Genomic DNA, 14,054 nt, shown 5'->3' on the forward strand with positions numbered 1-14,054 from the left:
AGGCATAGAGCTCAACAGGTACTGTCCAAACAACAAATTTGGGCAGTTCCTCTTTCCCCCTTTATTAGGGTTTAAACGCTTAAACAAGCCTCAAATGTCTCACAAATCAGACGAACACAAGGTAAGAGAAATAGCCATTTGATGAATGCTTGTTGAGGCAAAGCTCTTTCGCAGTGGAATCCCAAGCTCAAAACTAACAACTGTAGACTATCCACAATCTCCATGAGAAGTGAGAACCAAATGGAAGTTGTCCCTGATTTACTTTATATATTTCAACAGATTAAAGGTTAACAAATACTATAAGATTATGACAATTAAGTCGTGTAGCCAATGCTTACTTTTATAGCTTTGCAGCAAAGCGAATTCGATAAAATGGTTCAAATTACATAATGCGGATTCTCAAATCCCCAGAATTAAAACTGGTTATTGCTTATTATTTATAGTATGCACTGATAAGACAGGAACATTAAACAGACAAACAGACTTTCTCAGCTACAATACATTACAAAGAATCACTAAGTAAATTCGTAGCTCAGGAGAAAATTCTATAGGAACTGTGGTGCAGAGAATATGTGTATTGTTTTGGTTTGAAACAAGCGTCGAACCTGATATGCATGGTGGCAAGATCTATAGTTGATGCAAAAGAAGGCCCCTACAAAGTTACACCTGCTATAAATCCAACTCAAAACAGGAACTCTTGTTTTGAGACTCGGAGAATGCATTAAAGCTTTAGTTCAACTTATATATTGCTTCATCAATATCAAGTTATGATTGAGCTCTTTGCTCATTCTTCCAAGAATTTTTTGCAGCTTCTGCAGATTGATCTCTCTGCTCATCCTTTGGTTTTGAGAAGAAAGGATCCCATTCATGAGCTCCAACCTCACGCTGTCCTTCATCTAACAAGTCATATTTCCAACTATTTTCCTCCACAAAGTTATCATATTCTGTACGACCTTGGATAATGTTCCTCCTCAACCTTGTAACTTTGTCAATGACTGCCTGTACAGCAACATCAAAAGCATCACGAAGTGTCTCCAATTTAGAGCGAGGATCTGCATATATCAGCCTTGGAATGAGATTTATGACCGTCTCTCTCATGATCTTCAGTTGCTCAGGAGAAATTTGACTAAGCCTCTCCTCTATGCTAACATTCCTTTTACGGATATCATCCTCTGGTATAAAAACTGAATATGTAGTATAGTTTTTGGGAAGATGCCAAGTGTACTGCGTGTACGCTGAGCCAGGATGGAAGAAGACAGGAATACAACCAGCCAACATTGAGTCAAAAGCAGATCGCCGTGTGTATGAATCTCCTTGAGGTTGTAGACAGAACAGGGAGCTCTGGAACATCTGCATTATACTGCTTGGTGAATGACACTTGCTCTCCCCAAAATCACATTCCAACAACTTGCACACCTTCGACTTCCTACACTGATCAATAATCTGCCCTCTTATTGACTTAGGGTTACCAGAACGCGGTGCACCTGCAAAGGAAAATAGCCACTTTCTCTCCAAGTTTTTCATCCGGTCTTGCCAGACAAACACTTCTTCATCCTTTGCAGGATGGAAGTAGGTTGGATACGGAATGCCAAAATCATTTGCATTCCAGGGGCTTGACTCAACCACAAGCATGGACATATTCCTTGCAGCAGGTAAAAACAGAAGCTTATTACCCCAATCAGATTCCTCATCAGTCAATCTCCTGAAATCCCATGTAATCCTCCCAGCCACCAGAAAATGATCCTTCCCTCCCATTATACCCCACTCAGGCCTCTTCATCAGCCAATCAACCAATTCAAGCGAAGCAGCATCCCTCCTTGAGATATTATATCCCCAAAGATACCTTGCAATATCAAACCCTGCATAAAACGGCACAAAAATTGCAGCTGCAATCGAGGAATCATTGGTCAGGCACTCATACTGCTTCATCCTATTATTGAATATCACATCCACCGCAAACTGATTTGTGGCGTACCACCCAGTATTCTCAAACACCCCTTCCACATTCTCAAGAGGAGGACCAAGCCCTTCATTACTAGTAAACTTACACATATTAGTCCAAAGACTCAAACTCTTACACTCCTTAAGCATATCCTCATTAAACTTGGGAGGAAGATTATGCACATAAATATACCTTCCCCCACACGGATCACTCTTGTTTTCCACCGTCCTCAAAGCTCTCATAAACGGGTAAGCCACCACCCTTTCACCAGCTGTATTCCTAACAGGTTTCACCGGTGCTGGTATCTGCTTCTCTACACGGGAAGGTGGTGGTTTCTCCTTATCCACGCGGACATCAATCACCCGAGAGGAGATGGAATCCACATTAACAAAAGGAGATTCTAATTTGACTGGTTCTACTACAATCGATTCCTCAACTGTAGTGCTACGTCCTAGAACTACAAAATGAAAATACAAAAGAAAAATCCAGAAAAAAGCTGATAAAGAAGCTAAGAAACAAAGACGGGTCTGTTGATTCTTAGGGGAACCCTTCTCCATTGCTCCGAGAGGAACCAACGCCACTGGGCGGCGTCTCATCACAGTTCAATCACAAGCTAATCAATAGATCCGCACATAAAAAAAAGCCCAACTTTCTCGCTTGATTTCAAACTATAAAATGAAAAAGTGAAAATTTTACAGCCCCAAAACCCTAAATCTCAATTCATCTGCTTTAAAGGAAAGCTACAGTAAGACCTACGCTTGGACCACAGATCCCAGTAAAAAAAAAAAAAAACAGGAACTTTAGAACTAAATAAATACACGAATGCTATAAAGATTGACTAATTAACAAAAGAAAAAAAATGAGATTAGAGTTGAGAGTAGAGGGAGATTTATCTGCAAGAATCACCAGTTACCAAAAATGAGAGATTGTCGTGATCTGGTAACGGATCTTTTGGCTGAATTTTGTAAACAAAATTAACTAAATGTATTGAAGAGAAAATTTTGGGTCAGAGAAAAGGATTAAGTGGGGAATTTTTTTTCCCTTTTTTTTCTTTTTGGGGGGGATTTTCTTGGAAAATATTGACTGAAATTTGGAGCTGGAAAGAAGAAGAGATGATAGAGAGCGCATATAAAAAAGGAAGGGGGGAGAGATGGCGGCACAAGTTAGCAGTGTGCGCCGAGGGGCTGTCTGTTGTCGGCAGCCGCAGTGATCTCGCCACGTGGTATACAAGATGACGTGTTGAAATTATGAATGATGTCAAATTCCTAAAATTACGTTTGCATGGAAAGTGAAAAACGTGAGGAGAGGAACGGCACGGCCGGCCTCCTGGCGGTTACAATACAAGGAATAGTACAGGACTTGACAAAATGGTTCAAGGTACACGTGGAATGAACTGAGTAGATGAATGGTGGGACCCTCTCTGGGCTTTAGGGTAATTTTATTTTCTAGCAGGCCAATCAGAGATTTCCGTTTTTCTCTTGGAGGAAGAAAATCTAAAAATTAGCAAAGTGGAAATTGCAAATTTTGATATAAAAAATAGAAATTTCTGAAATTTAGGCTTAATTTAGGTTTCTGAAATTGCATATTTACTTGTACCTTTTGCTTGGCCACATTTTTGTAAGTTCCTGATTCTTTTATTATCATTTTTTAGAAAAAAAAAAAAAACATGGTTTTGATGTGAAAAAAAAAAAAAAAGGTAGTTGATAAAATATGATAAATATCCAAGTCCATGGTGTCATGCCTTTCATTCAAAATAAGCTATTTTATATTAAAAATTATTGGATTAACACTTAAATAAAAATTTTAATTAACAACATTAAACATGTGCACCTTACAAACTAAAAAGAAATCAGATTAAAGTTATTGCAAAAAACCATATCTACTTATTATGGTGTAATATAAAAAAAAATCAGGATTTAATTTAATTATTTCATTTAATTATTTTTAAAAAATAATATTTAAAAACTTTAAATATCAAATTCTAATATCTATAAACGCCTCTCTAATTTTTTTATTTTTTATATATAAAAAATAAAAAAAATTAGAGAGGCGTTCAAATTTTAACTAAATAAATTCTTGTAATAATCTTAAATAATATTAATAAATTTAAAATTTTAAACTCAAACATTACTATATTCTGGAGGAGAAAACTCAAGCCGTGGGATGTGTGGCATTGATGTGATTAATGTTGTGGGGAAGAGGGGGGGGGGGGAGGGGAAGGGCGCAATTGTCGCCGTCTTGAGGTGTGTGCGAGAGCCGGACTGAGACTGAAAGTGTGGTCCAAAGCGTGCATGCACCATGGGACAATATCAAGAACAAGATCCTCAGCATGAGGCAATTCAAGAGTGGGCAAAGTGGGCAATTCTGCCACACAGCATTTGACATTTGGACAAAAAAAAAACAATATGTACCACACCAAAGTACTCTATCAGCTACACTCAACAATAGCATTTTTTTTTTTTTTACACACAAATTTTGATAAATTTTAAGAAAATAGTAATGTTTAAAATTATTTCATAAAATACATTATGAGGGTGCTATGATAAATTCATTTATTGTTAAGATTCTTCAATTGTCAATTTTATGTTTTAAAAATAAAAACAAATTTCTTTAGGACTCACTCTTGAAAGTAAAAAATAAAAGAATAATTTATAATTCTTTTATTATTTTGACATATTCAATAAATTTTTTTAATTAATTCAAATAAATTTATTTATATTTAATCAAATAAATTAATAAAAATTTTATTCACGAACTTAAAGCATTTGTTAAACATTACATAAATATCTTAATGCTTAAATGCTTTCGAATTTTTATAGACTGGAACTTTATTGGGATCCCTACTTTATTTTTCCTTTTTAGAGAGAAACTACCTTTAAACACTTTTTTATTTTTCCCTTGAATGACTTTATTAATTTGCAGTGAGATAAAAATTGTACATATCCTTTTCAATGGTACATGTATGGTGATAAATAAAGAGTGGTCCTCTTTCCTATGTAAAGGGTGGTCCTCTTTCCTATGTCTAGTACAGTACTAGGAAGAGCACAAATTTTCCAAAGAGATTGATTATTGACTTGTTTCTTGTTCACAAGTGAACTCTTTAATTGTTTATTAACATGTTTATTAATTGTTTATTAATAAACTTATTCAATATATTTTATGATTAAGCTCATTTAAATTAAATGAATTGAATATAATCTAATATTTAATTAAATTAAATTTTAATTAAATCAAACATAATTTTATTTCTAATTAAATAAAACTTTAGTCAAAACGAGCTCAAATACTATTATCAAACATAAAACAATCTTAAACAACCCCATATATAAATGAGGCTAAGTACGAAAATAGCTAAGCTTGTTTGGAGTGGGATCCTTTACAGCTCTAAATTTGGACAAATTGCATATCAATGAAGGATACAGCATGAGTTTGTTGCATCTACATGCTTTGTTGTCTTTCAAAAAGTTGAAAGCTCAAGCTTTGAACAACATTAGCTTTCTTGTTCTCTGCTTTAATAAAATTTTATTTCAAAAGGAATGGTCACCAACTTTATAGATTCCAAGGCATCATCATTAATTGGAGTCCAATTTTGTATGCTCTTTGCCCCCCATCATTGTGCTTTCATTAATTGACTCTTACTTTTGGGGCCATAACATTATTAATTTATTGTGCAATTGATTAAGTAAGTTCAAATCACTTGAGCTTTCAAATGTAAATAATTATAAAATAATTTACGTAATTTATTGATAAAATATTAAATTTTTAATTTAAATTTTAATAATCTAAAAAAAAGAAAGCTTTAGAATGACTAATTGGCTAATTAAAAGCTGATGAAAGAAGATTCCTATCCCTTTTACCAATAATGCCCAATATCAATCTCTTATCTCTTTCACCTAAAGGCTATATTTTTCATGAATTTGGCTATGAATGCCCGACATGGCATATGATACTTGTTCTAATTGACTGGTAAAAGTTTATTTTCTTAAAATAATGCTAAAGTGTCCAAAAACAGTGCTTGAATAGTCCGTATAATATTTACTCTTAAAGCTTGTATTATTTACACTCAATATCATTATATTTTTATCTTAATTTTTTTCGAATTCAAATCATTTATCGTACTTTTCTACAGCAATGATAAGTAATAATAATTTAAAATTTAATTAAGTTAATTCATATAATTATTTTTTAAAAGTGTTATGAGACAAGTTTGATATTTAAATGTTAATATTTATAATTTATTTTTTTATTTTAAATTATGACTTTCTTTAGAAAAATTAATAAACCAATAATTATCGAGAAATATCAGATAACCAAAGAAATTATAGTAAAAATGCGGAACAAAACAAGCATGTCAATCAACTTGTTAATGAAACTTTGGTTTAGTGATAAAGAGAATGTTTTAAAATCTTAAGGGTTTAAGTTTAAATTTCATTATACATAGATCTCGTCGTTTAATTATATTTTAATTTTTTAATTAATTATTCAATAATTATAACTTGATTATAATATAATAATTGATCATTATTATTATATAAATATAATACTTAATTGATTAAGATTGTAAGTTAAAAAAACATATCAACCAACCTAGATTCCACAGTCTTCAATCAAATTGAGATGGTCATAAATTCAAATTTTAAAGCCAGATGACTTTAAAAAAAAAAAAAAAAAATCTAGTTAGCTTGCACTAAGATTAGTCGCTCTTCTATACTTCTACTAACTAGAGGCCGCCATTTTAGTGAGAGGAATCTTTCAAATAAGCAACTTGCCGGCTCTCGTACCCTTTTATTAATGCATAAATTCATGAAAACCTTCTTTTTGGGTCCAATGACTGAGTTCTGGGATGAAATAGCTATTCCCTTTTCTTTAGCCTTAATTTCCCTAGTCAAATTTCAATCTAGTTGTTTCAAGTCATTTGACATTTTCATAATTGCAATATTAAGAAGCATCATTAAAATCGATATTATAATGTCTTTCATTGATCCAAATCATCTTAAAAATTTAATATTAAATAATTATTTTTTAAATTATATTATGGTTTTTTTGTAAAAAATAAATTACAACTTCAAAACAGTAAAAAAATTATAAATATTGAAATTTAAAACCAATATTTATTTTTCATATTCATATTATGATAACGAGAGAAAGAGCATTTTTAATTTAATTTAAAAGGATGGTCTACCTATAGTTGACATTGAAACAACATATATATATATATATATATATATATAAAAAGTGATTGAAAGGGGGATGAACTATGAAGTTGAACAAAATACATGTGGAAGTGTCTCACACGATGAAAATGCAATCCTTGTCTTGTTACATTTGAACGTTGATGCGAGACAAGTAGAGCCAAAGCAAGTAGGGACGGTTATGCTTGGAAGTTAGGATCCCATTGCGGTAAACCAGGGTTGGGAGGGGAAGTGGGCAGCCACTCAACTTTGTTTTTTCACCACACGACAGATTAGAATTTAGATCGGTGGAATCTTCCACGCACCTTTTTTTTTTTCTTTGGTTTGTTTAACATCAACACACCATCGGTGTTTCTGACACGTGTTTTGTCTTCGACAACCTGTGGTGATCACAACAAATGGCCTAGCTAATAACAAATGTTTTGTTAGAAGAAATAAATGAGAAATAGATGGGACTGTTGTTCAAGAACTTTGTCTTTGAGTTATACAAATCAAGAACACAGAACTTGTTGAGACCGCCCCAAAAAAGGGGAAAGTTGATGTATAGTAGAGAGGAGAGCTCAATAATAATATAACTGATAATAATTCCAACGAATCAGATTTCTTTGTCCTGATCAAACCACGAAATGAAGCAATATTCACAATCATTACTGAACTCTATTGCAAAAGTGACTTTCCCATTTCTGAAAGTTCAATAATTTATCGATTAGTTTTGAATTTGTTGAGGTCGGAATTTGGAGATAAAAAGTAATAAAAAAAAATTATAAATATTAAGGTTTAAATATTTGTTTTACAAAATTAACTTATTAAAAAAGACGAATGAATCATTTGAGTTAAATTTATGATTTTGCTGACATTGAATTTAATTAGCCAATTGCAAGCTATTACTACAGTGGCAACGAAGATTGCAACAGAATAAAAATGAGTGGAATGAATACAAACAAAAACATGCTACCAAAATCTAATGCGGCACCGACTGTCCTCCTGATAATCGATCGTGGAGTTGAACATCCTTCGCCTAACTTTAGATCTCCGAAGTATAGATTAATCCCAGGGTTCTTCATTTTTATGTTACTCCCTATCAAAACAGAACCGTTTATCCATTGAACTTTGCTGTTGGTAGAGATGTTGATGCACCAACAACCTCCTGGCTCGCCTGGCATGCCAAGACGGATGAACATTGTAGCCCCAGCATTGCTTCCTTCAAAGTTAATGCTATTCAAAGAGCCTAAGCTGATTTCTGGGGTACCAGTGTTTGTTGGCATTGTTTGTTTTTTTGTTTTTGATATCTTTGTTTTAAATTGGGTCAAGTATACCACTGTTGATTTCTATTCTTTTGCTTCTTTGCTTGCACTGTGTCTGTTTGTTTTCACTTTTCGCCAGCAACAAGAGAAGCTAATGTTTCATTAGAACGACTTAAACTACACTCTTGTTCTCTGGTCTTTCTCATTTTCTTTTTCTTAGGTAAAGAACTAAAATTCTTCTCCTACTTCATCAGATTGCAATAGAAGAGATTAGTTAATCATATCTGACTTATAACCAAGAAATGTAAAAAAATATATAAACGAAGAGGCAAAGAAAAGGGTCTAAGCCTAGGTTTAGATTCCACCGCAGCTCTAGGGTCTAAGCCTAGGTTACAATTATAATAATTTTTATTACTATTTTCAATTTCACCGAAATCATTTTCACTGTAATAGATCCTAAGAACCACAACATTTACGAGGAATACACAAAGCAGTACAATGACAAAATTGCCAACAGAAACAAATAAAATGTTTTCTTTTAACAGGATGATGTCTTTTAAAAATTACAAATGAGATGAATATTTCTCACAATTATACATTCCTGATATAACTCAAGGATACTTCCCTTTTATTATTCTTTCCTAGTTTCTGCCAACGAAAACAAGCCCCTCCCAGCAAACCTATGATGCCACTAATTAGTTAACCAGCAAATGGCACTGAAAAAGTCAGAGTTGCAAATGTTGTACAGAGTGATTAACAACCAAGTATATGAATTTTATTATATCTTGCTACTCGAAAATTAAGGCCAATATTCTGGATTAACTTTTTCGCTGACTGTAGACCCAAATTGTGGACCACCCTTACGGTACTGGATAAGATACTCAACCGGGTATCCCTTCAACTTATGAGGCACAATACCCAAATCCATAAAAGTTAAAGCTGCAAAACCCACCACAAAATAAGGGGAAAGTGAGATATGACTAATCTGGTAACAAGGCAAGTTGTTAGCAATGACTTTAAAAATTAGAAGAAACAATGATACTATAATAGCCTCAAAACTATTTCAACTGACCATTTTCTGAGACAACGGTATCAGACGCAAATGCATGTATCTGATCCAGATTGAAGATGTCAGGATTTGGAAGTGGAAATGGCACTTTCTTGAGTAACAACTCTCTCGGCGTTGCAATTGCCTGAAACCATCAAACGATGAGCTGTTAAATTAAAATTCAACAACAAAAGGTACCAAGCATCGACAATGTGAAAATAGAGGTAAACAGAAACATGAATTTGCAAGTAGAAGCACAATAATCAATTGTGTAAAAGAGTGTTAGTCATAATTAAGGCATGAAATTGGCAAAATAATAACAATAATAATAACTAAGGCATGAAAAGCACCACGTGCATTCCACTGACATTTAAAAGAAATTATCTTTTGCTGCCAGCATAACTAATATTTACCATGCATAAAGTCAATACTAACAAATTAGACAATGGAATAAAAAGCTGCACTAGCTTAGAACAGCTAAAACATTGCTTGTGGCACTAGCCCAAATACAAATGTTACACATTTACCTTTGCAATGGGTAGAGGTACTTTTACATAGCGTGGCCATTCACGGATCATGTCGTACATAAGCTCAGCCTGCAGGGAATTTTAGGTTCAGTTACACCAAGAAGCATTGCTGCAATAAATTAATGAGAAGGAAAGAAATTACCAGTTCATGCATGGTAAAGATCTCTGGCCCACCCAACTCATAAACTTTTCCCATGCTGGTGGCATCATCTTTCAAAGCCGCAACAATTGCAGAAGCAACATCAACAACATATACAGGTTGGATTCTGTAAAGAAACCATTCAGAAAAGATGCACAAAGCTTCCAGAAGAAAAGGACCCCAGAAATTTCAATTAAAAGATCCAGGTTGTGATCCAAAATTACTTGGTAGATCCATCACCAATGAGAGGAAGAAAACTATATTTCTTTGCAAACTGAGCCCACCGATTCATGATCCGATCCTCGGTACCAATCATTACAGCAGGTTTCATTACAGTAGCCTGTAGAAGGAATAATATGCTAAAAGAGTTGATATTGAAACCATAAGGTAACACCTAAAATGAGGAAGCATAGATAAGACTAACCCTTAATGAGCTAATCACACCTTTTCAACTCAGTTTAGCCCTTTTACTATTCTCACTTACCTTCCCTCAATCTTATTCAAAAAGAAGATGCACTTGTGTAATTTTATTGCATACTTAGGTTCTTGCCCTATTCGGGTTCTTATTATGATTGCGCTACCAGTATTATGCATCATTCTAATGATTTCCTAGAGGTTACATCAAATCTTCATACAAAGTCCAAAACCCAGTTTGCACAATGCATTAGGTTCTGCACTATTCAGGTTCTTTTTATGATTGCACTATCTGTGTTATGCATCATTCTAATGATTTCCTAGAGGTAACATCAAATCTTCTAACAAAGTACAAAACTAAGTTTGCACAATGCCAAATTCAACAACTTTGACTCTTCTATTGCAATTCTAAATGCATTATGTTTTCCAGATCACTTATTTGAGAAATTTTCTAAATAGCTATCAGCTAAAATATGTATCACAAATTTGGCATCAAGCATTAATAAGACTGAAAAATAACCATTTACTCAAAAAAAAAAAAAAAAGCTTATAGCAAACTGAATGAACTTGAATTTTACTTTTGTTTAGGATGATAAGGCAACTTCAAGTAAACCATTGCCTAAGACTTAAACAATATAGAACCAGTTTGTGGAATGAGTAGTGATGTTGCAAAGCTTAGAAGGAATGGAGGTCCTTGCAGGCATAATAACTTCAATGCATTCTTTAATTCTACTAGAGGAAGAAGGTATGCATCAACAACTTCATCTCTACATGCTTATAATCTGAAGAAAGAGGAGTCAATGTCAACTTCATCGTATTTTCACCTCTATTCTGATATTGAAACACAACCTTGATCTCAAGTTACCATATGTACAAACAACAATATTAAAAGTCCATATAACTAAAAGGCAATATTGTCATTCAAATAAACACCATACAGAAGCACCTATAAACAACCACAATCAAGCCCCAAAAGCAGCAAACAAGCATTTAGCACAACACGTCAAGTAGGAGCACTTCAGCAGTAAATAGCTTAAGTAGTGAAGCCGAGGAAAAGATGAAAGCAACAGCAGCCATGGCAACAACATAAGACACTTAAATTCTCCTATGAAACTGTGTCAAAATTAATTCCCTCATTCACAAAAGGCAGCAGGACTTTTTTTGTGAAAGATCCTAGGAACGGCTATCCATGCATTTAAAGCTAAATAGAACAAACTATTTCTATCTCTTTCCAACCTCATTTTGTTTATACGTAACTCCAATCAAGATAAGAAAATAAACGAAAAAAAAAAAAAAGCCCATTTATGCATAATGTGAAGTGAATGCGCTATCAGATAACATTGTCACAATTATTAATACACAGGTTTACTCTGCTTATATTACAATAAATTCACTATATCCAGCATTAGCATCTCAAGTTGTAGAAACTAATGAATAACTACCTCAGGAAGTTCTTTCAAAACAGCTTCTTCTCCAGCAGCCCTAGCTCTTAGAAATCTTGATGGAGATGACAGAGAGGACCCTAAGCAAGAAACTTGAATAAATCTCATGATACCACCATGTTCTTTGGCAATCTGAAATCAAGAAGAAAAAACTAATGCATGAAGCACTAAAAACTCCAGCAAATTAAGCTTAGTTAAATGTAGAACATGGTTAATAGCAGAAGAAAATCTGATACACAGAGTCACAAACTATACCGTTCCATATGTTAAAAACTTGATAAAGATGCTTCACAGACAATTTGGTTGTAAATGTCAGCACCAACGACAGAAAAGGAAATGCAGTCAATCAACTACATTAAAATCTAAAGCTGACCTATATGATAGAGCCTTAAGTAGAATGAGTGAATGCCCAACTTTTCCTTCATCAGAGGGAAGCAAAGGTTGTGCATAATACATTTCCTTCTACTTCAAACTCCCCAAACCTTCGTCCAACAAAGAACTAAATATAACATTTAGCCCATACACGAGCTGGTCCAAAATCATGCTAAGAAATTAAGATTGCCAATTTCAATGTGAATGAAAGCTCCAACATACCACTGCCAGTTGTTCTGCCATGAAATGGTTTACCTCCTCAAAGCTATAGTTTCTTGTCTCATACTCTCTTCCTGCCAATATAAGCAACACAGATGAAAAAAATCCACGGTTTTAAATATCTTTCATAGGTAAAATCAAAAGAGAAGACTAGTATACCAATAAGATTGATAACAACATTAGCCTTTGCCATCACAGCCTTGATAGAATTTTCATCCCTTGGATCGTATTTCATTGGCACAATCTGAGTACAAGAAATATGAAATTAAGACCATAATAAAAAAATAATATGCAAATGAATATGAATTTCAATAAGAAAAAAAAAAAAGCAATTTCATGAAGTATGCTACCTGTCCCAAATCTCCCATCAACTTGAGATGACGGGGGTTATCTTCAGAACCTCGGAAAGGAACTAACACCTGAGATCCCATTTTAGCTAAAATAAAAACAAAAACATCAGTAAGTATACACACCGAAAAATAAACCCTCAAGTGGGATTAAAAAAAAAAAAAATAAAACAAAACAAGCTCTCACTCATGCACATTTTAAAGCGAAACATGAAACATTTGAGCACAAAAAGAAGCAGATCATCAAACCAATGTACAATAAAAACTCAAATAAAAATAAACAATTTAAGTTTAAATTACCAAGCTGTTGCACAAGATAACGACCAAGGAATCCGGTAGCTCCAAAAACTGTAGCTATAATGCCACTGAAAGAAAAGGAAAAATTTCATCCCTAATTCATAGGCTCAATCTACTACTATTATTTAACCGAAAAAATAAAAAAGAAATCACATTTGGTATATTACTGGAAAGCAAACAGAAAATTTTAGCTATAAAGTGTGAATTCCAAGAAATGACCTAACGGAGGATCGGCCACCGGTGCCCTTGCGAACGAGGTGGCCCACGCCCGTGTGGGCGGCCAATGTAGATTCGTATCGCGGATGATCACCTCCATAATCTGATAAAATTGATATCAAAATGCTTCAAATTTTAATAAAACCCATCAATTTGATACAAATGCGAAACACCATTAAAATATAGAAGAGGAAAAGAAGAAGAAGAAGAAGAAAAAGATCAATTGAGAAACTAAAAAGAGGGAATGGAAAAGTTACAGTGATCGGAGAGAGGGTATATAGACTTAATAGAAGAGGTTGAAGGCGTTGGCCTCAAATATTGCTGCCCTAACCGTCTTGTGATCGCCTGCATCTTTTCTCAGCTTAGCTTCTCCGAGTGAGAGAGAAAGGGAATTAGGGAAGTGGTTTTGTTTGAGATTTAAGGATGGAGATTTGGATTTTGTATCTAATTTTAGGTCATACTGGATTTGGGCTTGGGTTCTTCGTTTTCAGTCATATTTTGGGCCATGTTTTAGGCTTTATCCCTTTTCTCAATTTGGGCCAACTGAACCTTTTTTTAATTAACGTTTATGAACTATTTTCACTATTATTTTGGTTAAGTTGGTGATTGAATTTTCAACAAATTTGAGATGTTCATGAACAATGGTTATTCTATT

General features: G+C 33.8%; 2 protein-coding genes across 2 annotated transcripts; both read right to left on the bottom strand.

Annotated features, from left to right (window-relative positions):
* Positions 1-322: 322 nt before the first annotated feature.
* On the bottom strand, positions 323-3,067 carry LOC111305350 (xyloglucan galactosyltransferase MUR3-like). The gene has a single exon (XM_089750295.1). The coding sequence runs from the start codon at positions 2,536-2,538 to the stop codon at positions 766-768; it is 1,773 nt and encodes a 590-aa protein (XP_089606421.1). The 5' UTR covers positions 2,539-3,067; the 3' UTR covers positions 323-765.
* Positions 3,068-8,885: 5,818 nt separating this feature from the next.
* Positions 8,886-13,811, bottom strand: LOC111305351 (NADH dehydrogenase [ubiquinone] 1 alpha subcomplex subunit 9, mitochondrial-like). The gene is made up of 12 exons (XM_022902807.2): positions 13,657-13,811; positions 13,403-13,502; positions 13,187-13,251; positions 12,890-12,975; positions 12,699-12,783; positions 12,543-12,613; positions 11,949-12,080; positions 10,317-10,432; positions 10,096-10,219; positions 9,954-10,022; positions 9,451-9,571; positions 8,886-9,317 (listed from the first exon to the last, which is right to left on the bottom strand). Exons 1-12 carry the CDS (start codon positions 13,748-13,750, stop codon positions 9,178-9,180), a joined length of 1,203 nt encoding a protein of 400 aa, XP_022758542.2. The 5' UTR covers positions 13,751-13,811; the 3' UTR covers positions 8,886-9,177.
* Positions 13,812-14,054: the final 243 nt, after the last annotated feature.

The sequence above is a fragment of the Durio zibethinus genome, chromosome 21 (genome assembly GCF_047325235.1).
Source record: "Durio zibethinus cultivar Kanyao isolate XHJ-2024 chromosome 21, ASM4732523v1, whole genome shotgun sequence".
In the NCBI taxonomy this organism is placed as follows: domain Eukaryota; kingdom Viridiplantae; phylum Streptophyta; class Magnoliopsida; order Malvales; family Malvaceae; genus Durio; species Durio zibethinus.

Excerpts from the sequence above, each read along its gene's own strand:
- LOC111305350 (XM_089750295.1), bottom strand. The coding sequence starts at position 2,538 with ATGAGACGCCGCCCAGTGGCGTTGGTTCCTCTCGGAGCAATGGAGAAG.
- LOC111305351 (XM_022902807.2), bottom strand. The coding sequence starts at position 13,750 with ATGCAGGCGATCACAAGACGGTTAGGGCAGCAATATTTGAGGCCAACG. Across the intron at positions 10,023-10,095 it reads TCTTTACCATGCATGAACTG|GCTGAGCTTATGTACGACAT; the intron begins GTAATTTCTTTC and ends AATTCCCTGCAG. Across the intron at positions 9,572-9,953 it reads TACCTCTACCCATTGCAAAG|GCAATTGCAACGCCGAGAGA; the intron begins GTAAATGTGTAA and ends TGATGGTTTCAG.